General features: G+C 37.2%; 1 protein-coding gene across 2 annotated transcripts; it reads right to left on the minus strand.

Annotated features, from left to right (window-relative positions):
• Window positions 1-2107: 2107 nt before the first annotated feature.
• On the minus strand, window positions 2108-4603 carry LOC122018544 (ycf20-like protein). Of its 2 annotated transcripts, none has more exons than XR_006121812.1 (2): window positions 4328-4601; window positions 2108-2777 (listed from the first exon to the last, which is right to left on the minus strand). XR_006121812.1 is itself a non-coding variant. In XM_042575890.1 (2 exons), exons 1-2 carry the CDS (start codon window positions 4571-4573, stop codon window positions 2308-2310), a joined length of 618 nt encoding a protein of 205 aa, XP_042431824.1. In that variant the 5' UTR covers window positions 4574-4603; the 3' UTR covers window positions 2108-2307. The 2 variants fall into 2 exon arrangements, 1 of the variants encoding a protein (XP_042431824.1); XM_042575890.1 differs by having other exon boundaries at window positions 4426-4603.
• Window positions 4604-24935: the final 20332 nt, after the last annotated feature.

Raw genomic sequence — 24935 nt, forward strand, 5'->3', positions numbered from 1 at the left:
TGAAATTCTAGTTTTTTTTTTATAAAGGTTAATAGGATTGATGTCCTCTATCAAGTTTCATTCGACTCGCCTAAGAAGCGGAATACATGTGTTTGGACCTTTCTAATCATTGCACATTGGGTACATCTCCTCGTATTGGCACCTATTTCAGCTACGCCACCTTTATACAAAATTCTAGTTTGGAGTTATTGAATTTTGTCTTCAGTATCGTGCGTAATTTAATGTTGTTTTTAGTAATGTTTTGATGTGATTTGGTTGAAGGTATCATCGCAAGATCGAGGATTGTGCACTTATAAATCTAAATGAGGTGTTTGTAGAATTCATTGTCGTAGATTCGATCAGTGTCTAAATTCATTTCGCATTTGGAATTTGGTTTACATTGATTTAATCGGAACCAAATTGAGATCAGATAGTCATTTAGAAATAGTTGATTGTAAATGTAAAATATTCAAAGAATTAATTTACAATATTTCAAACAATGGAAATGATTCCAATTTTCACATATATATTTTTTTATAATAACTGTGTTTAGAAACGAAAATTTGAATTTCTAAATAATTTCAAGAATTAATTTGTTCACCTCAAATTCTCTTGCGAGCCAAGGTGTGTAGGTATTTTTTTAAGTACAAGTAATTTGAATATTGAATTTGAATGTGTAAAAAAGTAAATTACTTTTCCCACCTCTTCTGACAGCACACTCTCCTCTCTTTCCCTTGTTAAATGACTTTTTTACTCCTTCCTTTAAAATAACAAGTTATTTTATTTTTTTTCCAATTTTATTTACTTTCTTTAGTTTACCGTTTATTTTTTTTAAATTTTATTTACTTTCTTAGTTTTATTTTTTAAAATAAATTTTATTTATTATTTTTTTCATCAATTTTTTAATATTTTTTATCCATATTTTACTTTCAAATTTTTTATAAATAATAACTCCTAAAATCTATTATTAAAAAAAAACAAAAATTATAATATATCGAATCCTATCTCAATATTACCTGTCCCCGTGTCCCACTCATTGCCCCACCCCATCGTCGGTGGCATCGCTGGCGGCCTTCGACCCCCATCTCGATTAAAACTATATCCTAGGGGGAAGATGAATATGGTCGCCATTGACGCGATCAATCCCGAAATTCGGCCGGATTTGAGTAAACTTTCGTTCATCGACGATATGAGTCTCTGCTTAAATTTGACTGAATTTCGACGTCGATCGCCCTGATAGCGACCCCCGGGTTCATCTTCCCCTAGGGTATAGTTCTGGTCGGGGCGACGACCAGAACCCGACGATAGTGGGCTTGAGGCGACGAGTAGGATAGGAGGACAGAGAAAATTGAGGACAAAAGATCCAATCTCATATTACGAATATAAAAAAAGCATGACTTTTTTACCGAGAAAATACTTAAAAAAAATAATATAAAGATAAATAATATGATGGGACTGGGAAGGGAGTGTGTGCGAAAATCTACGATTAAAAAATAAATAAAAAATTATAAATATATAATAAAAAATTAAAAAGAATTAAAATTATAAAAAAAAACTGATTAAAAAAAACAAAAATTAATAAAATAAAACAAAACGTGGAGGTGGGAAAAGCACTGCAACCCAACATATATTAATTTATAATTTTTATTTCTATCCATATTTTTATACTATTTAAACTTTTACAAATAATAATTCTTAAACCCTAACATAAAAAATAAAGAAAGATTAAAATAAATAATAAAATAATTATTAAAAAAACAAAACTGATAAAAAATAAAATTAGTTAAAAAAACAAAACTTAAAAAAATTAAAATAAAAAAAACGTGAATGAGGAATAAGGAAAAGGATAGAAAGGTAAATATAATTGAATTTTATGATGGGCCCGGGAGGGTGTCAACGAGGTGGGAAAAACAGCGCTCGTAAAAAATTACAAAAAATATCTTTTTACAGAATTTGGACTAATTCACATAGAAAATCATTGGAATGTCCACTACAGGAATATCTGATGTAAACTAATTAGAACCGCCTCTAAACTTCATTGCCCGCATGGGTTTGGTACTGATAAAGCACTCAGAAAAATAATAAGAGAACTAGAATTTGCTCTCAAATAGAACTAATATTCTAGAGGTTGATTTTTGACTGGGTATAAATTGTGTTATGTATTTTACCTAATAGACAAATCAAAAGGGTAGACCGTCTATTTCCAGAATTAATTGGACAAAACCTATACACCTAAATTGCTAAAATAATAATAAAAGTTTTTGGGCATCAAGGAAGCTCATATACAGAGAGCCCTAGTGCCACATCTTATAACAAAGGAATGTCATACTAACTAGCAAGCTTAAAAGCATCAATGAAAAGTCCATACGTGAACCCCATCTTAAAATTGTTTAGTAATGCAACAGGGAAGGTCACTCTGGGTCGGCTGTAGTAAAACCTTGTCACGAACTCTGTAAGGAGGACACATACCACTGCAGCAATTACATCATTCACTCCCAATGCACCAAATGATAGAGAGATCGTCTGTGCAACATAAAACCCACCCAACAATGAGATACCGCCAAAAAGTGCTCTCCTAGGACGGCTTTTGAAGTAGTTCCTTGAGATATCTGGGATGAGACGAATGATGTCGACTAGTCTTCGCGGACCCTCGTTTTCCTGTACTGCTCGAATAAGGAGCTTTCCAGGTGAATAACTCCATAATGGAACTCTGGATTTGTGAAGGAAGAGCTTTGTTTGTGATCCAAGACCAAGGTTCACTGGTTGAATACAAGATGAACCACATGCCATTTTGTAGACTGCAGATCAAATGAGATAGGGAATGTATAAAACAATCGTCAGACTCATTACTTTCTGTGTTCAAAATTTCTAATGCAAAACCAAAGACAGACTAAGATGAGGAAGAAAATAGGGGTGATTACTTAGGAGCAAGAAGACCATGAGTGATCCAATACATGCAAGGGTCAAGTTACGAGCTTTAGTTCTAAACAAACATACATTGCATAACAAGAATTGTCTTCAATATGAAAATACAAAAATAACTATAAGGTGAAATTGTGATTGCATGTCAAAATTAACCGGAGATCATGACAAACTAAAAGTGGTATGCGGTTTTCTGAATACAAATCTGAATTTGGGCTATGGACTAAGCAATCCTTTGCAATGATATATATATATATATATATATATATCCGAAAAATTTGTTCGATTTGATTTTTTTTTTTTTTTTTTTTTGCTTAATACTACGACCCAACCCGTAAAGGCAAAATCTGATTGGCATAACCGAGAGCTTATAAAAATAAAATAAAAATTAGGAATGCACTGTCACGGATGGCGGTCCGCAGCACGCCGTCAACAGCGTAACAGTGCAGTGTGTCATTTTCTAAAAAAAAAAGTAAAATCTGTCACCATGGTGATCCCCTATGATTGCCTCATACTATTGGGAGGGAGTAAATCAAAATCGAAGCAAGCCACCATGTGGGAGGGTATTTCCGCTGGCTTCGCTAAGAATCGACTCTTGCTCAATTCTACAAACTTATCATGTGGTGACCAGCTCGGCTATGACCTGGGGGATTTCATGTTAATAGTAAATGTAATTTCATATTAATTTCTTACAAGTCTAAGCCCTCAAACACTTGGCTCTATAGCTTAAAATAGTAAATGATAAAGAGGTCTGGAAAGAACAAGGCTTAAAATTATGCATGAGAATGTTAATATGAGTGCTCCATCATAAGTTTAACTTTCAGAAAATAAGCATTAAAATTAGATAATATGTTTGCAAGGCAAAATTCAAACCACATAATTCAGATGTGCATAAGACCTACACAATATATTCGCTAATTTGGACTGGACGACACCAAGACTTGTATGCTAACTAATTTTAATTAATTAACAGAGCTAATGATTATGATGCAGAATCTATAGTAATGTCTTACCATTAGAAGGGAAAAGTGAACAAGGACAACCACTGTGGTATGGTCGAAACCAAAGAGTGTAACAAGTGAAGAAAGAACTTCATCAGGAATTAAAGAGGAAAAATATAGTAAGCAGCCGAATCTAATCCAAAGAATTAACTTTTCACAAAGCTTCTTTGAAGCATTACAACCAACACCTAGAAGGCAGACTTAAGATCTAATAGATCGAAACAATCACAAGCAAATGCAGAAGGCAGACCTAAGCCTCCGCCAACCTAACAACTACCTCGCAAATTACTCATCTGATTTGGTCAAAATGATACTAATATATATAAGAAAATTCGAGCAACTACAGAAAACAAAGAATTCATCGACTGAGTTAAACAGATTCTAAGCGATTAAGATAAGTGATTAGAAACAGGTAAAAATCATACATCCGTCTCGATCGAGTTACGGCCTGGAGCAGATAAAGGAAGAAATAGAACACTATAGAAGCAGGTTTGAAATCCATTTGTGAGTTCTGCATGCTTACATCCTCGAGATCTGTAATCGATTGTAGTTCTTCGAGCAGAGGCGATGAAAGAAAGAAACGAAGAGAATCGGTGGAAGGCGATCCGAAGTCGGCAGACGGGAGGAGCGAGATGAGAGATGGATGAACGAGAGCAGGATTTCCAATCCATTTCAATTGGGCAGGAATGCCCTTACCAGGCTTCAATAATTGGGCCGTAATTCGGCTCCATAAAAATAACGTTTGGACGATATTTTCTAATATCTTATCAAAGACTCGAGCTCGAAACAACTCAACCTTACCCAGAAACATTATTTAACACAAACACGAACGCATATTCAATAATAAGAATGACATGTATTGAGAATTTAATTTTTCGCCGACCCATTTGCATTTCCTGATTTTCCAACCAAGAAATTTTTGTGAAACGAATTGATAACACCAATAATAACCAAGTCTTATCTCATTAGATGGGATCAACTATATGAATATTTTTACGTTATTGAGTTCTATCTCCAATGATATCATCATCTATATTTAAATTAAGTTTATCTTAGTTTATCGTGACTAACCAAGTCTTTTTTAGTCTTCATCTTTCTCGTTTGATGTGCGTGTTTGTCATAGTTTCATATCGCCTAACTGGAGTATTTATTGGTCGCCTAAGTATATATCTATACCATCTTAAACATGTCCCTCGGAGTTTTCTCTCAATAGATGCAACTCTGATTTTCTCTCTAATGTTCTTATTTCTTATTCTGTCGATTATCGTATGTCCACACATCCATCTTAATATCCTCATCTCTGCAACTCTCATCTTCTACTCATGTACTCGAGTTATAACCCAACACTCAGCTCCATATAACATAGCAGGTCTAACTGCGATTTTATAGAATTTTCCTTTAAGTTTTAGAGGTATTTTACAGTCACATAAAACACCCGATGCTCTCCTTCATTTCAACTATCCTGCTTGTATTCTATGTAAGACATCTCTTTCAATCTCTCCATCATTTTGTAAAAATGATCTTAAATATCTAAACCTCTCGGTTCCGGACAAGTCGTCATCTCCTATCTTAATAATTGTCTCATTATATCTAATATTGCTAAACTTAAATTCCATATATTCTGTCTTTAGTCTACTAAGCCTAAAACCTTTCCCTTCTAGTGTTTCCTATCAAGATTCTAGTTTAGCATTTACTCCTTCACGCGTTTCATCTACCAAAACAATGACATCAGCAAACAACATGCACCATGGTACTGTGTCTTGAATATGTGTAGTGAGTTCGTTCATAATTAGTATAAAAAAATAGGGATTTAGAGTTGATCCTTGATGTAACCCTATTTTTATTGGAAATGCTTCAGTTACTCCGTTTGAAGTGTTTACTCTAGTCTTTACATCCTTGTACATATCTTCAATTAATTCAATATATGTTACGCTAACACCTCTTTTCTTTAGAATTTTCCATATAATTTATTTTTGGACTTTATCAAAAGCTTTTTCTAAATTAATGAATACCATGTGTAGATCTTATTTTTTTCTCCTGACATTTTTTAATTAATTATCTAAGAAGATGTATAGCTTCTATTGTCGACCTTCCAAGAATGAATCCAAATTGATTTTCGATTACCATGGTCACCTTTCTTAATCTCTTTTCTATTACTTTTTTCTAAAGTTTCATAGTATGACTCATTAGTTTAATACCCCTATAGTTTGCACAATTTTGTATGTCTCCCTTATTTTTATATAAGGGAACTAGAGTACTTATTCTCCATTGATCCGACTTTTTTTTCATTTTCAATATCATGTTAAATAATTTTGTAAGTCAATTAATACCCTATTTCCCTAGGCACTTCCATACCTCTATCAAAATATCATCTGGTCCAACGAATTTTCCATTGTGCATCCCATTAAAGCTTGTTCTATTTCTGAAGTTTGAACTCTACAATAAAAATTTAAATTTCTATGCTTATTTGACCTATTTAAATTACCTAATTTAAGTTGATCGCCTAAACCTTCATTAAAAAGATGATGAAAATACCTCTTCCACCGTTCTTTTATTTCTCCCTCGTTTACTAGTACCCTTGTAACGCCCCGCCCCTCCTGCTAAGACGACGGGGGTTACTTACACATACATATACATACTTATTACAGCGGAAGTCTTATTTATAGAAGTTAAAAACTACTTTTCTTTTCCTTAAAATCAACATGACTAATCACCTGGACATATAACACCACATAGCATACTTAATATGATTTTTAATTCAAAATGTCCAAACACCAAATTAAATATCATGGAGTCATAAAGTAGTAACATAACTAGGCATAGTTCTTATTAAATAAAAGCAGGTCTTTCTCCTTTAGCCAAGGCACTACCACACACATCCTTCTAGCCCCTCCTGCTGCTCCCCTAGTTCATCCATTCCTTGCCTTTATCTGTGGTACAAGAAAGTAAGCTGTGAGCACTCATGGCTCAGTAAGTTCCTTTCCTACTCACAAAAATCGTATAACATATCAAAAATCACAAGATATAACACATGGAGGCAATTCATCATATCATGCAGCATATCATGACATATCGTAACATAAGCGTAAGGTATCATGGCATAACATAACATAATCATCAATTGCACCCTGACATATCATAACATCATCATAAATATCATGGCATAATCATAAGGTATATGCAAGGTGAATTCCTAAACATGTATCATGAAAACATATGCAATATGTCCTTTGAAAACTTATAATATACATACTTAAACATAATCTTAACATGATTAGGGCCCCGGCTTGTACCACATACATAAATGCGCGCGTCCTATGTAGGTCCAAGGTAGCAAGTCTTGAACCCTACAAGGCTTACATACTAGGCCCGTTTCTTAGTCCATCGACCTAGGGGCACTTAGGAGCACATCCCTAACGAGGCCCGTTTCTTAGTCCATCGACCCCGGGGCGCTTATGGAGCCCACCCTTGGTACAAGCCATACATAAAGTAAAATAGCATGTTTTTACATATCATGGTTCTTATCTTTTCTTGTACATCGTGTCACTTATCATATCATACCATATAGACTTTTGGGCACACAGCTCATCATAATGGTATGTAAAGATTTGGGCACACAGCACATCATATATTTTATGCATAAATTGGGCACACAGCACATCATATATTTCATGCATAAATTGGGCACACAGCTCATCACATATATCATGGATAGATTTGCACATAGCTTCATCATAAATAATACACACCATAGCATAAGAGTTTCCATCATGTATAAATCATGTGTGCATAATTAAACATAGAAGCATAGAAATCTCAAAATCATGGCATATAAGATACATGGAAAACATAATTCGATCTCTAACCCTAGTGTCTTTTAGTGGCCGAACCATATAGGTTGGGTTTTTGGTAAAACTTCATCCCAACATGTGAACCCTAAGTAAGCATCATTTCTTATACCATAAGAACTATCATGAGCAAGTTTAGGTAGAGTTCTAGGTTACTTAAACTTACAACTTATCATGGCCGAAACTTATCAAGCATACATTGGGTTAAAAACTATCATTCAAGCTTGTGAACCCTAAACAACTTTCATAGCAAACACATCAAGGAATAACATGAGCAAAGTTGAGTTAGGTTCTAAGTTCCCTAAGCCCTAAATCATGAAGTGGTCGAAACTTGTAGGGCTTAAAATTAGGGTTTAAGTGCCCTAAAAGCATGAGAACCTTAAACAACTTTCATAGTCAATATATCAAGGAATAACATGAGCATAGTTGAGTTAGATTCTAAGTTTCCTAAGTCCTTCATCATGTAATGGCCGAATGTTATAGGACTTAAAATTTAGGTTCAAGTGTCCTAAAAGCATGAGAACCTTAAGCAACTTTCATAGCAAATATATCAAGGAATAACATGAGCATGGTTTAGTTAGGTTTTAAGTTCCCTAAGTCCTTCATCATGTAATGGCCGAATATTATAGGACTTAAAATTTAGGTTCAAGTGTCCTAAAAGCATGAGAACCTTAAACAACTTCCATAGCAAATATATCAAGGAATAATATGAGCATGGTTGAGTTAGGTTTTAAGTTCCCTAATCCCTACATCATGAAGTGGCCGAATGATATAGAGCATGAATTTAATTTCCATACAACAATAAACATAAGTACATTGGATTAGCTACATAACATTTCATCAAGGAGATCATGAGCATCTTAGATTTGCTTTAAATTCTCCTAAGCTTTAAAAATCCAAACCTAACCGAACCTTCATGGACATGAAATAGAGTTTAACTTAACATATAATCATGGGCATATCATAATAATTTCATATCTTATCTTAAGGAGATCTTGGCATACTTAGTTTTAAATTAAAGCTCTCCTAGGCCCTTAGTTCTACCATGGACGAATACTCATGAATCTAAGTTCTACCAAACATTTTAACATAGATAAATCCTTACCATAAAATACATGTTACAAGAGAAATAACAAGCATATTAATTTTAGATCCTTTCATTCTCTAGGTCCTTCCTTTGGTCTTATCTTGTTTAGAATTTCTTCTTGATGTTTTCTTAACTTTTTCATATGACCGAATCTTCATAGAAAAATAAGAGCTATTGTACCACAGGTGAGGCGAACTTACATCCTTTCGCTTGTGGGTTTCCTTAGAGAGAAAAGTGTTCTAGGTGATTATAAGGAAGGTGGAAGCTTCTTCTTCTTGTACCTCCTTTTGTTTCCTTTGCTTGTAAGGGCTAGAACTTGAAGTTTTCTTCTCGGAAATTAGCTTTCTTGGAGAAGAACTTAACTTAGAAATTGGTATGAGGAGAGGAAAGGGGTTCCTTGGTTCGGTGAGAATGAAGAAGGGAGAAGGAGGAAGAAGAAAATGAATTAAATCCTTTGTTTTTCTTCTCTAACCCTTTTTATCCCTTTGCTAAATGAAACATGTCCCCATTCATTCCCTCAACTCCTCTTTTCCCTCACTCCTTTAATTCCCACGAAAATAGAGAGAGGGAGGGGAGTAGACAATCCCTCTTTTGCTTGCTCCCTTTTCTTAACCTAGAGGGAAAAGAAGGTAAGCAACTTGGTTTTCTCTTGTTCTTTTTGCTTAGTTTTCTTTTCTCCTTTAACTAAATTTTTCATTCCTTTCTATCCAATCATTTCTCCTTATCCTAGTGGTTATCATTCATCAATTTATCTCTCCATCAATTGTGGGAGGTTCAAGGTTCAATCCTTGACCTCACCTTTTCTTGTTCTAGATTTTCTTTTGTTTTTCATTTTCCTTTTTTTCTCTTATTCTTTTCATTTCAATGCTCCAAGGAAAATAATATTCATATACCTATCTTATAATTTCGTGGGTGTTACAGTACCCCATACCTCATAAAAAGTTCGTCCTCGAACTTAGAATAGCGATGTCAGGTTGTACCGGACTTCCGGCTGAGTGCATCGGCCACCTTGTTTCCTTTTCCTGGATGATAAAAGATTTCGCAATCGTAATCCTTGACTAGCTTGAGCCATCTGCGTTGTCTCATATTTAGGTATTTTTACGCGAAGAAATATTTCAGACTCTGGTGGTCTGTATAAATCCTGCACGGGGCTCCATATAAATAATGCCTCCATGTTTTCAGAGCGAAGACCACAGCTGCTAGTTCCAAATCGTGAATAGGGTAACTTCTTTCGTGCTCTTTGAGTTGTCTGGAGGCATAGGCGATGACTTTGCCGTCTTGCATGAGTACAACTCCCAATCCTAATAAGGAAGCATCGCTATACATATCAAAGCCTTTGTTGCTTTCTGGAAGAGTAAGGATCGGGGCACTGGTCAGCCTCCGTTTTAGTTCTGTAAAACTCTTCTCGCATTCATCCGTCCATTCATACTTTTTATTTTTCTTGGTGAGATTCGTCATGGGGGCTGCGATTTTGGAGAAATCCTCTACGAACTTCCTGTAGTAGCCTGCCAATCCCAGAAAACTTCTGATTTCGCTGGCATTCTTCGGTCTGTTCCAGTTACTTACGGCTTCAATCTTGCTTGGATATACCATGACTCCATCCTTGGAGATGACATGACCCAAGAATATTACTCGATCTAGCCAGAACTCGCACTTGGAAAACTTTGCATACAGTTGTTTCTCTCAGAGGATCCGCAGTACAATATTCAGATGTTCGGCATGTTCTTCTTGGGTTCTTGAATAGATGAGGATATCGTCAATGAAGACGAACACACATTTATCGAGATATGCCGAAAATACCCGATTCATCAAGTCCATGAACACAGCAGGGGCATTGGTCACTCCGAAGGGCATAACCACGAACTCATAGTGTCCGTATCTTGTTCGAAAGACTGTCTTTGGTATATCATCTTGTTTCACTTTCACTTGATGATAGCCGGACCTTATATCAATCTTTGAGAAGACAGTTGCTCCCTTCAATTGGTCGAACAGATCGTCGATCCGCGGAAGGGGGTATCTGTTTTTGATCGTCGCGTTGTTTAATGCTCGGTAATCTATACACATTCGCATAGTTCCATCTTTTTTTTTTCATAAACAGTACTGGAGCTCCCCACGGAGAGTGACTGGGGCGAATAAGTCCCTTGTCGAGCAACTCCCGTATCTGTTCTTGAAGTTCCTTCAACTCAGTGGGCGCTATCCGGTAAGGTGCTTTAGAAATCGGTTTAGTACCCGGAACCACTTCAATCATAAATTCTATTTCCCTGTCGGGTGCTAATCCCGGTAGTTCATCAGGAAATGCTTCCGGATAGTTGCATACTATCCTGACCTCTTCTAGCTTCTGGCTTCCGGTTTGTTTTGTATCAACTACGTGTGCTAGAAATCCAGTACATCCTTTGTCCAACATACTCTGTGCCTCTATAGATGATAAGAATCTTTCAGGTTCTTTCCCAGATTCCCCAATAAATTCAAACATCGGCTCAGCTTCAGGTCGGAAGACTACTTTCCTGTGACGACACTCGATTGAGGCGCCGTACTTGCCCAGGAAATCCATGCCCAGTATAATGTCATAATCCCGCATGTCAAGTATTATCAGATCGCAGTAGAGTTCTCTGTTTGCGATTCGGAGAGGTACGGCCCGCAGCATATGATCCGATGGCATAACTTCCCCGGATGGTAGGGTTGTTAAGAACGTGATATTTAATGTCTGGGGCGGTATGTCTAATCTCTTGGTAAATGATGCTGAGACGAACGAGTGTGTCACCCCCGTATCAAACAATACTAAAGCATACTGACTGAAAATAGGTAGCTGACCTGTAACGACAGTAGAGGCGCTTGCCACATCCTCCTTAGTAAGCGAGAAAACCCTGGCGTTCGTTGTAGTTGGTGGAGCTTCCAATCTCCCTTGGCTGATCAATGTTCCTTCCATAGTAGTTTGCATCTGATGTAGTTGTGAGGGGGTATTCCTGTTTTGGTTGTTCTGCTGGGGTGGTGCCTGGAACTGGTTGGTGCAGTCTCTGGCAAGATGTCCTTCTCTTCCGCAACTATAGCACCTTCTGGTACCCTTATGACATACTCCGGAATGCAGCTTTCTGCAAATAGTGTACTGGGGGTAATTCGGTTGCTTATTCACTGAGCCACCTTTTGCATTGTCCCATTGTTTCCTTTTTCCAGTGGAGGTCCCTTTCTAGCTTGTCTTATTACTTGAGGATTTCTGTCCTTCTGTTCGGACCTGACTCTTATTTCCGTTCATTACATTATGATAATGTTCTGTGATGAGGACACTGCTGACCAATTCCTCTGTAGTCTGAGGTCTATTAACTCCGCCGGCCACGTTCAGTGCTATTTCGGGTCGAAGCATCTTCAACATCAGTCTGACCCTTTCTCTTTCTGTGCGAACCAATTCTGGACATAGGTGTGCCAAATGGTTGAAACGTTTTATTGCTTCGTTTACTGATAGGTCACCTTGCCGAAACTCGGTGAACTCGTCATAGTGTCGGTTCGTCACTTGCATATGGAAGAACTCCTCGAAGAACTCTGTCTCGAAGTCCGTCCAGTTCATCAGATTAATCTGTCTCTTTGCTTTCACTCTTTCCCACCACATTCTCGCGTCTCCGGAAAAACAAAAAGATACACACTTGATCTTCTCCGATTCGGGCCAGTCCAGTAGTTCCACTATGCTTTCTACTGTCTTGAACCAGGCCTGGGCATCCCATGGCTCGCAAGTACCCGAGAAGTTTTCCGGCTTCAGCCTCAGCCACTGTATCAAGTAGGTTTCCTGTCGAGCTACTGGGGCAGGGGCAACCGGTGGTACTGGTGCAACTATTAGCACGACGGGCACCGCATTCTGATTTACTGGCGGGATAGTAGGAGTTCCTTGTTGACCCATTAGCGTAGTGATCAGCTGTTGTTGCTCCGTGATCTGACGCTGGAGATCGGTGACTACCTGGGTCAGATCTGGTGGAATCGGTGTCTCGTCTGCTCGAGTAGTACGTCTCCTAGCCATGCTTATCTTCATTAAATAACAATAAATTATCGTCACTCCTACTCGGTTGAAAAAAGGTTAGTACTATTCCAATCCATCATCATGCATACCTAAACTAAATAATGAACATAAATAAACATGCATAATATTAAAGCATCATCAACCAAACAACAACAAATTAAATTAAGCACATAGATTCTTACTTGGAGCGGCAGGATGGAGGCTTGACATGTGTGTAGTGAATTGGCTAAACCTGGCTCTGATACCAAACTGTAACGCCCCGCCCCTCCTGCTAAGACGACGAGGGTTACTTACACATATATATACATACTTATTACAGCGGAAGTCTTATTTATAGAAGTTAAAAACTACTTTTCTTTTCCTTAAAATCAACATGACTAATCACCTGGACATATAACACCACATAGTATACTTAATATGATTTTTAATTCAAAATGTCCAAACACCAAATTAAATATCATGGAGTCATAAAGTAGTAACATAACTAGGCATAGTTTTTATTAAACAAAAGCAGGTCTTTCTCCTTTAGCCAAGGCACTACCACACACATCCTTCTAGCCCCTCCTGCTGCTCCCCTAGTTCATCCATTCCTTGCCTTTATCTATGATACAAGAAAGTAAGCTGTGAGCATTCATGGCTCAGTAAGTTCCTTTTCTACTCACAAAAATCGTATAACATATCAAAAATCACAAGATATAACACATGGAGGCAATTTATCATATCATGCAGCATATCATGGCATATCGTAACATAAGCGTAAGGTATCATGGCATAACATAACATAATCATCAATTTCACCCTGACATATCATAACATCATCATAAATATCATGGCATAATCATAAGGTATATGCAAGGTGAATTCCTAAACATGTATCATGAAAACATATGCAATATGTCCTTTGAAAACTTATAATATACATACTTAAACATAATCTTAACATGATTAGGGCCCCGGCTTGTACCACATACATAAATGCGCGCGTCCTATGTAGGTCAAAGGTAGCAAGTCTTGAACCCTACAAGGCTTACATACTAGGCCCGTTTCTTAGTCCATCGACCTAGGGGCAATTAGGAGCACATCCCTAACGAGGCCCGTTTCTTAGTCCATCGACCCCGGGGCGCTTATGGAGCCCACCCTTGGTACAAGCCATACATAAAGTAAAATAGCATGTTTTTACATATCATGGTTCTTATCTTTTCTTGTACATCGTGTCACTTATCATATCATACCATATAGACTTTTGGGCACACAGCTCATCATAATGGTATGTAAAGATTTGGGCACACAGCACATCATATATTTTATGCATAAATTGGACACACAGCACATCATATATTTCATGCATAAATTGGGCACACAGCTCATCACATATATCATGGATAGATTTGCACATAGCTTCATCATAAATAATACACACCATAGCATAAGAGTTTCCATCATGTATAAATCATAAGTGTGCATAATTAAACATAGAAGCATAGAAATCTCAAAATCATGGCATATAAGATACATGGAAAACATAATTCGATCTCTAACCCTAGTGTCTTTTAGTGGCCGAACCATATAGGTTGGGTTTTTGGTAAAACTTCATCCCAACATGTGAACCCTAAGTAAGCATCATTTCTTATACCATAAGAACTATCATGAGCAAGTTTAGGTAGAGTTCTAGGTTACTTAAACTTACAACTTATCATGTATGAAACTTATCAAGCATACATTGGGTTAAAAACTATCATTCAAGCTTGTGAACCCTAAACAACTTTCATAGCAAACACATCAAGGAATAACATGAGCATAGTTGAGTTAGGTTCTAAGTTCCCTAAGCCCTAAATCATGAAGTGGCCGAAACTTGTAGGGCTTAAAATTAGGGTTTAAGTGCCCTAAAAGCATGAGAACCTTAAACAACTTTCATAGTCAATATATCAAGGAATAACATGAGCATAGTTGAGTTAGATTCTAAGTTTCCTAAGTCCTTCATCATGTAATGGCCGAATGTTATAGGACTTAAAATTTAGGTTCAAGTGTCCTAAAAGCATGAGAACCTTAAGCAACTTTCATAGCAAATATATCAAGGAATAACATGAGCATGGTTGAGTTAGGTTTTAAGTTCCCTAAGTCCTTCATCATGTAATGGCCGAATATTATAGGACTTAAAATTTAGGTTCAAGTGTCCTAAAAGCATGAGAACCTTAAGCAACTTCCATAGCAAATATATCAAGGAATAACATGAGCATGGTTGAGTTAGGTTTTAAGTTCCCTAATCCCTACATCATGAAGTGGCCGAATGATATAGAGCATGAATTTAATTTCCATACAACAATAAACATAAGTACATTTGATTAGCTACATAACATTTCATCAAGGAGATCATGAGCATCTTAGATTTGCTTTAAATTCTCCTAAGCTTTAAAAATCAAACCTAACCGAACCTTCATGGACATGAAATAGAGTTTAACTTAACATATAATCTTGGGCATATCATAATAATTTCATATCTTATCTTAAGGAGATTTTGGCATACTTAGTTTTAAATTAAAGCTCTCCTAGGCCCTTAGTTCTACCATGGACGAATACTCATGAATCTAAGTTCTACCAAACATTTTAACATAGATAAATCCTTACCATAAAATACATGCTACAAGAGAAATATCAAGCATATTAATTTTAGATCCTTTCATTCTCTAGGTCCTTCCTTTGGTCATATCTTGTTTAGAATTTCTTCTTGATGTTTTCTTAACTTTTTCATATGACCGAATCTTCATAGAGAAATAAGAGCTATTGTACCACAGGTGAGGCGAACTTACATCCTTTCGCTTGTGGGTTTCCTTAGAGAGAAAAGTGTTCTAGGTGATTATAAGGAAGGTGGAAGCTTCTTCTTCTTGTACCTCCTTTTGTTTCCTTTGCTTGTAAGGGCTAGAACTTGAAGTTTTCTTCTCGGAAATTAGCTTTCTTGGAGAAGAACTTAACTTAGAAATTGGTATGAGGAGAGGAAAGGGGTTCCTTGGTTCGGTGAGAATGAAGAAGGGAGAAGGAGGAAGAAGAAAATGAATTAAATCCTTTGTTTTTCTTCTCTAACCCTTTTTATCCCTTTGCTAAATGAAACATGTCCCCATTCATTCCCTCAACTCCTCTTTTCCCTCACTCCTTTAATTCCCACGAAAATAGAGAGAGGGAGGGGAGTAGACAATCCCTCTTTTGCTTGCTCCCTTTTCTTAACCTAGAGGGAAAAGAAGGTAAGCAACTTGGTTTTCTCTTGTTCTTTTTGCTTAGTTTTCTTTTCTCCTTTAACTAAATTTTTCATTCCTTTCTATCCAATCATTTCTCCTTATCCTAGTAGTTATCATTCACCAATTTATCTCTCCATCAATTGTGGGAGGTTCAAGGTTCAATCCTTGACCTCACCTTTTCTTGTTCTAGATTTTCTTTTGTTTTTCATTTTCCTTTTTTTCTCTTATTCTTTTCATTTGTATGCTCCAAGGAAAATAATATTCATATACCTATCTTATAATTTCGTCGGTGTTACAGTACCCCATACCTCATAAAAAGTTCGTCCTCGAACTTAGAATAGCGATGTCAGGTTGTACCGGACTTCCGGCTGAGTGCATCGACCACCTTGTTTGCTTTTCCGGGATGATAAAAGATTTCGCAATCGTAATCCTTGACTAGCTTGAGCCATCTGCGTTGTCTCATATTTAGGTATTTTTGCGTGAAGAAATATTTCAGACTCTGGTGGTCTGTATAAATCCTGCACGGGGCTCCATATAAATAATGCCTCCATTTTTTCAGAGCGAAGACCACAGCTGCTAGTTCCAGATCGTGAATAGGGTAACTTCTTTCGTGCTCTTTGAGTTGTCTGGAGGCATAGGCGATGACTTTGCCGTCTTGCATGAGTACAGCTCCCAATCCTAATAAGGAAGCATCGCTATACATATCAAAGCCTTTGTTGCTTTCTGGAAGAGTAAGGATCGGGGCACTGGTCAGCCTCCGTTTTAGTTCTGTAAAACTCTTCTCGCATTCATCCGTCCATTCATACTTTTTATTTTTCTTGGTGAGATTCGTCATGGGGGCTGCGATTTTGGAGAAATCCTCTACGAACTTCCTGTAGTAGCCTGCCAATCCCATAAAACTTCTGATTTCGCTGGCATTCTTCGGTCTGTTCCAGTTACTTACGGCTTCAATCTTGCTTGGATATACCATGACTCCATCCTTGGAGATGACATGACCCAAGAATATTACTCGATCTAGCCAGAACTCGCACTTGGAAAACTTTGCATACAGTTGTTTCTCTCAGAGGATCCGCAGTACAATATTCAGATGTTCGGCATGTTCTTCTTGGGTTCTTGAATAGATGAGGATATCGTCAATGAAGACGAACACACATTTATCGAGATATGCCGAAAATACCCGATTCATCAAGTCCATGAACACAGCAGGGGCATTGGTCACTCCGAAGGGCATAACCACGAACTCATAGTGTCCGTATCTTGTTCGAAAGACTGTCTTTGGTATATCATCTTGTTTCACTTTCACTTGATGATAGCCGGACCTTATATCAATCTTTGAGAAGACAGTTGCTCCCTTCAATTGGTCGAACAGATCGTCGATCCGCGGAAGGGGGTATCTGTTTTTGATCGTCGCGTTGTTTAATGCTCGGTAATCTATACACATTCGCATAGTTCCATCTTTTTTTTCACAAACAGTACTGGAGCTCCCCACGGAGAGTGATTGGAGCGAATAAGTCCCTTGTCGAGCAACTCCCGTATCTGTTCTTGAAGTTCCTTCAACTCAGTGGGCGTCATCCGGTAAGGTGCTTTAGAAATCGGTTTAGTACCCGGAACCACTTCAATCATAAATTCTATTTCCCTGTCGGGTGCTAATCCCGGTAGTTCATCAGGAAATACTTCCGGATAGTTGCATACTACCCTGACCTCTTCTAGCTTCTGGCTTCCGGTTTGTTTTGTATCAACTATGTGTGCTAGAAATCCAGTACATCCTTTGTCCAACATACTCTGTGCCTCTATAGATGATAAGAATCTTTCAGGTTCTTTCCCAGATTCCCCAATAAATTCAAACATCGGCTCAGCTTCAGGTCGGAAGACTACTTTCCTGTGACGACACTCGATTGAGGCGCCGTACTTGCCCAGGAAATCCATGCCCAGTATAATGTCATAATCCCGCATGTCAAGTATTATCAGATCGCAGTAGAGTTCTCTGTCTGCGATTCGGAGAGGTACGGCCCGCAGCATATGATCCGATGGCATAACTTCCCCGGATGGTAGGGTTGTTAAGAACGTGATATTTAATGTCTGAGGCGGTATGTCTAATCTCTTGGTAAATGATGCTGAGACGAACGAGTGTGTCACCCCCGTATCAAACAATACTAAAGCATACTGACTGAAAATAGGTAGCTGACCTGTAACGACAGTAGAGGCGCTTGCCACATCCTCCTTAGTAAGCGAGAAAACCCTGGCGTTCGTTGTAGTTGGTGGAGCTTCCAATCTCCCTTGGCTAATCAATGTTCCTTCAATAGTAGTTTGCATCTGATGTAGTTGTGAGGGGGTATTCCTGTTTTGGTTGTTCTGCTGGGGTGGTGCCTGGAACTGGTTGGTGCAGTCTCTGGCAAGATGTCCTTCTCCTCCGCAACTATATCACCTTCTGGTACCCTTATGACATACTCCGGAATGCAGCTTTCCGTAAATAGTGCACTGGGGGTACTTCGATTGCTTATTCACTGAGCAACCTTTTGCATTGTCCCATTGTTTCCTTTTTCCAGTGGAGGTCCCTTTCCAGCTTGTCTTATTATTTGAGGATTTCTGTCCTTTTGTTCGGACCTGACTCTTATTTCCGTTCATTACATTCTGATAATGTTCTGTGATGAGGGCACTGCTGACCAATTCCTCTGTAGTCTGAGGTCTATTAACTCCGCCGGCCACGTTCAGAGCTATTTCGGGTCGAAGTATCTTTAACATCAGTCTGACCCTTTCTCTTTCAGTGCGAACCAATTCTGGACATAGGCGTGCCAAACAGTTGAAACGTTTTACTGCTTCGTTTACTGATAGGTCACCTTGCCGAAACTCGGTGAACTCGTCATAGTGTCCGTTCGTCACTTGTATATGGAAGAACTCCTCGAAGAACTCTGTCTCGAAGTCCGTCCAGTTCATCAGATTAATCTGTCTCTTTGCTTTCACTCTTTCCCACCACATTCTCGCGTCTCCGGAAAAACAAAAAGATACACACTTGATCTTCTCCGATTCGGGCCAGTCCAGTAGTTCCACTATGCTTTCTACTGTCTTGAACCAGGCCTGGGCATCCCATGGCTCGCAAGTACCCGAGAAGTTTTCCGGCTTCAGCCTCAGCCACTGTATCAAATAGGTTTCCTGTCGAGCTACTGGGGCAGGGGCAACCGATGGTACTGGTGCAACTATTGGCACGACGGGCACCGCATTCTGATTTACTGGCGGGGTAGTAGGAGTTCCTTGTTGACCCATTAGCGTAGTGATCAGCTGTTGTTGCTCCGTGATCTGACGCTGGAGATCGGTGACTACCTGGGTCAGATCTGGTGGAATCGGTGTCTCGTCTGCTCGAGTAGTACGTCTCCTAGCCATGCTTATCTTCATTAAATAACAATAAATTATCGTCACTCCTACTCGGTTGAAAAAAGGTTAGTACTATTCCAATCCTACCATCATGCATACCTAAACTAAATAATGAACATAAATAAACATGCATAATATTAAAGCATCATCAACCAAACAACAACAAATTAAATTAAGCACATAGATTCTTACTTGGAGTGGCAGGATGGAGGCTTGACATGTGTGTAGTGAATTGGCTAAAACTGGCTCTGATACCAAACTGTAACGCCCCGCCCCTCCTGCTAAGACGACGGGGGTTATTTACACATACATATACATACTTATTACAGCGGAAGTCTTATTTATAGAAGTTAAAAACTACTTTTCTTTTCCTTAAAATCAACATGACTAATCACCTGGACATATAACACCACATAGCATACTTAATATGATTTTTAATTCAAAATGTCCAAACACCAAATTAAATATCATGGAGTCATAAAGTAGTAACATAACTAGGCATAGTTCTTATTAAACAAAAGCAGGTCTTTCTCCTTTAGCCAAGGCACTACCATACACATCCTTCTAGCCCCTCCTGCTGCTCCCCTAGTTCATCCATTCCTTGCCTTTATCTGTGGTACAAGAAAGTAAGCTGTGAGCACTCATGGCTCAGTAAGTTCCTTTCCTACTCACAAAAATCGTATAACATATCAAAAATCACAAGATATAACACATGGAGGCAATTCATCATATCATGCAGCATATCATGGCATATCGTAACATAAGCGTAAGGTATCATGGCATAACATAACATAATCATCAATTGCACCCTGACATATCATAACATCATCATAAATATCATGACATAATCATAAGGTATATGCAAGGTGAATTCCTAAACATGTATCATGAAAACATATGCAATATGTCCTTTGAAAACTTATAATATACATACTTAAACATAATCTTAACATGATTAGGGCCCCGGCTTGTACCACATACATAAATGCGCGCGTCCTATGTAGGTCCAAGGTAGCAAGTCTTGAACCCTACAAGACATACATACTAGGCCCATTTCTTAGTCCATCGACCTAGGGGCACTTAGGAGCACATCCCTAACGAGGCCCGTTTCTTAGTCCATCGACCCCGGGGCGCTTATGGAGCCCACCCTTGGTACAAGCCATACATAAAGTAAAATAGCATGTTTTTACATATCATGGTTCTTATCTTTTCTTGTACATCGTGTCACTTATCATATCATACCATATAGACTTTTGGGCACACAACTCATCATAATGGTATGTAAAGATTTGGGCACACAACACATCATATATTTTATGCATAAATTGGGCACACAGCACATCATATATTTCATGCATAAATTGGGCACACAGCTCATCACATATATCATGGATAGATTTGCACATAGCTTCATCATAAATAATACACACCATAGCATAAGGGTTTCCATCATGTATAAATCATAAGTGTGCATAATTAAACATAGAAGCATAGAAATCTCAAAATCATGGCATATAAGATACATGGAAAACATAATTCGATCTCTAACCCTAGTGTCTTTTAGTGGCCGAACCATATAGGTTGGGTTTTTGGTAAAACTTCATCCCAACATGTGAACCCTAAGTAAGCATCATTTCTTATACCATAAGAACTATCATGAGCAAGTTTAGGTAGAGTTCTAGGTTACTTAAACTTACAACTTATCATGGACGAAACTTATCAAGCATACATTGGGTTAAAAACTATCATTCAAGCTTGTGAAACCTAAACAACTTTCGTAGCAAACACATCAAGGAATAACATGAGCATAGTTGAGTTAGGTTCTAAGTTCCCTAAGCCCTAAATCATGAAGTGGCCGAAACTTGTAGGGCTTAAAATTAGGGTTTAAGTGCCCTAAAAGCATGAGAACCTTAAACAACTTTCATAGTCAATATATCAAGGAATAACATGAGCATAGTTGAGTTAGATTCTAAGTTTCCTAAGTCCTTCATCATGTAATGGTCGAATGTTATAGGACTTAAAATTTAGGTTCAAGTGTCCTAAAAGCATGAGAACCTTAAGCAACTTTCATAGCAAATATATCAAGGAATAACATGAGCATGGTTGAGTTAGGTTTTAAGTTCCCTAAGTCCTTCATCATGTAATGGCCGAATATTATAGGACTTAAAATTTAGGTTCAAGTGTCCTAAAAGCATGAGAACCTTAAGCAACTTCCATAGCAAATATATCAAGGAATAACATGAGCATGGTTGAGTTAGGTTTTAAGTTCCCTAATCCCTACATCATGAAGTGGCCGAATGATATAGAGCATGAATTTAATTTCCATACAACAATAAACATAAGTACATTGGATTAGCTACATAACATTTCATCAAGGAGATCATGAGCATCTTAGATTTGCTTTAAATTCTCCTAAGCTTTAAAAATCCAACCTAACCGAACCTTCATGGACATGAAATAGAGTTTAACTTAACATATAATCATGGGCATATCATAATAATTTCATATCTTATCTTAAGGAGATCTTGGCATACTTAGTTTTAAATTAAAGCTCTCCTAGGCCCTTAGTTCTACCATGGACGAATACTCATGAATATAAGTTCTACCAAATATTTTAACATAGATAAATCCTTACCATAAAATACATGTTACAAGAGAAATATCAAGCATATTAATTTTAGATCCTTTCATTCTCTAGGTCCTTCCTTTGGTCTTATCTTGTTTAGAATTTCTTCTTGATGTTTTCTTAACTTTTTCATATGACCGAATCTTCATAGAAAAATAAGAGTTATTGTACCACAGGTGAGGCGAACTTACATCCTTTCGCTTGTGGGTTTCCTTAGAGAGAAAAGTGTTCTAGGTGATTATAAGGAAGGTGGAAGCTTCTTCTTCTTGTACCTCCTTTTGTTTCCTTTGCTTGTAAGGGCTAGAACTTGAAGTTTTCTTCTCGGAAATTAGCTTTCTTGGAGAAGAACTTAACTTAGAAATTGGTATGAGGAGAGGAAAGGGGTTCCTTGGTTCGGTGAGAATGAAGAAGGGAGAAGGAGGAAGAAGAAAATGAATTAAATCCTTTGTTTTTCTTCTCTAACCCTTTTTATCCCTTTGCCAAATGAAACATGCCCTCATTCATTCCCTCAACTCCTCTTTTCCCTCACTCCTTTAATTCCCACGAAAATAGAGAGAGGGAGGGGAGTAGACAATCCCTCTTTTGCTTGCTCCCTTTTCTTAACCAAGAGGGAAAAGAAGATAAGCAACTTGGTTTTCTCTTGTTCTTTTTGCTTAGTTTTCTTTTCTTCTTTAACTAAATTTTTCATTCCTTTCTATCCAATCATTTCTCCTTATCCTAATGGTTATCATTCATCAATTTATCTCTCCATCAATTGTGGGAGGTTCAAGGTTCAATCCTTGACCTCACCTTTTCTTGTTCTAGATTTTCTTTTGTTTTTCATTTTCCTTTTTTTTCTCTTATTCTTTTCATTTGTATGCTCCAAGGAAAATAATATTCATATACCTATCTTATAATTTCGTGGGTGTTACAACCCTGTTACATTCATTTTTAATACATTTTATTTGGATAAGATCTCTTGTCTTCATTTCTCTCGCTTTAGGTATTCTGTAAATGTTTCTTTCCCCATCTTTTGTATTCAACTTTTGATATAATCATTCAAAAATTTCATTCTTTGCTTCATTCACTACTCTTTTAGCTTTTTTCTTAGCTATTATATATTTTTTTAGGGTTTCCTTGTTCTTACAAATATATAATTCCTTATAAGTTATTCGTTTTTCCTTCACTTTCTCTTGTACTTTCTCATTCCACCACCAAAATTCCTTACTTAATGGTGCATGCCCCTTTGACTCACCGAGTACACTTTTAGCTACTATTTTTAATTTTGATATCATTTTATCCCATGTTGTATTAGAATCACCATATATTTCACCTAATGCTTGTACTCCTACCTTCTTCTTAAATATATTTTGTTTCTCATCCTTTAACTTCCACCACTTAATTCTAGGAGTCATATATATGTTCTTTCTATTGATATTATGCTTGAGGCATATATCCAATACTACTTGCCTATGTTGGGTAGTTAAGCTTTCTTCAGGGATGACCTTGCAATCTTTATAAATCTTTCTATCCTTCTTCCTAACCATAAGAAAATCAATTTGCGATTTATTATTCCCACTTTTGAATGTGACTAAGTGTTCTTCTCGTTTTCTAAAAAAACGTATTAGCTAATATAAGGTCATATGCTATCACAAAATCTAATATAGTTTTCCCTTCTTCATTTCTTGTTCCAAACCCATAACCGCCATCTACCCTTTCATATTCCTCATTTTTCACTCCGACATGTTTATTCAGATCACCTCATATTAAAATTATTTCATTTGGCGGAATGTTTTGTAATATTTGATCCAAGTCACCCAAACCTTGATTTGGTTGCTTCATCTAATTTTACTTGTGGTGCATATACGCTAATTATGTTCATAGTCTCTTTTGTCACTATTATCTTAAGGACTATACTTCTATCCCCTTTTCTAACTACTCCTACAACCTCATTCTTTAACGGACTATTTAGAACAATACTCACTCCATTTCTTACTTTACTCTTTCCTGTGTACCATAACTTAAAATCCGAATTTTCTATCAGTTTTGTCTTCTCACTTACCCATTTTATCTCTTGTACATATAAAATACTAATTCTACTCCTAATCATTATATCTACTACTTACATTGATTTATTAGTAAATGTTCTTATGTTCCATGTTTCAAATTTTAGATTATTAGTTTTCCTATCATATTTGTTCTTATTCAATCTATGGTGTGAGAACTCTTGCCTATTTAACACTACATCCAAGTTCTCATGGAGATATAGCAGTCCTTGCCGATACATTACAATTGAATCCTGCAATGCGAACTCTTGCATATTTAACACTATGTTCGAATTTTGGAGATGTACCAGTCCTTGTTGAGACGTTACAGTCGAACCTTGCAACGTGTTTCTTCCGAGAAACAACTTAGCATTAACACAATAATTTATTGGATCAATTTATTGAATATTTACCATAATTTTTACGTCCACTGATAACCTAACGCAACCCTTCTTTTTTATCCGAATTTAAGACCAATCATGATTAGATTATCACAGGCGAAATTTTGAAACGAATCGATAACCTTTAAAAAGGTTATCGATGTTCTAGATACTTTTGAATATGCATAAATTGTACTTGAGATTTACTTAATAAATGAATTAGAAATAAAAAAATGATCCATATTTAAATTTTATCAAACAAAAACAGAAACATCTGGATTATAAAAAAAAAACAAATATTTTGATGAGTCCAATACATACTAATCATTGTTTTTTCTTCATGCTCAATTAATATTGAGCTTTTAACTATGCCATTGCCATGAAAGTTGCATGATGGAGTCAGAAGTTATGAAACGTTATTAGCTTGAATGAAGGCAGATGATTAATAGGTACCCGATCTGTAAGA

This window comes from Zingiber officinale, chromosome 9A (genome assembly GCF_018446385.1).
Source record: "Zingiber officinale cultivar Zhangliang chromosome 9A, Zo_v1.1, whole genome shotgun sequence".
NCBI classification, from domain to species: Eukaryota; Viridiplantae; Streptophyta; class Magnoliopsida; order Zingiberales; family Zingiberaceae; genus Zingiber; species Zingiber officinale.

Excerpts from the sequence above, each read along its gene's own strand:
- LOC122018544 (XM_042575890.1), bottom strand. The coding sequence starts at position 4,573 with ATGGATTGGAAATCCTGCTCTCGTTCATCCATCTCTCATCTCGCTCCT. Across the intron at positions 2,778-4,425 it reads CGATTACAGATCTCGAGGAT|TCTACAAAATGGCATGTGGT; the intron begins GTAAGCATGCAG and ends TTTGATCTGCAG.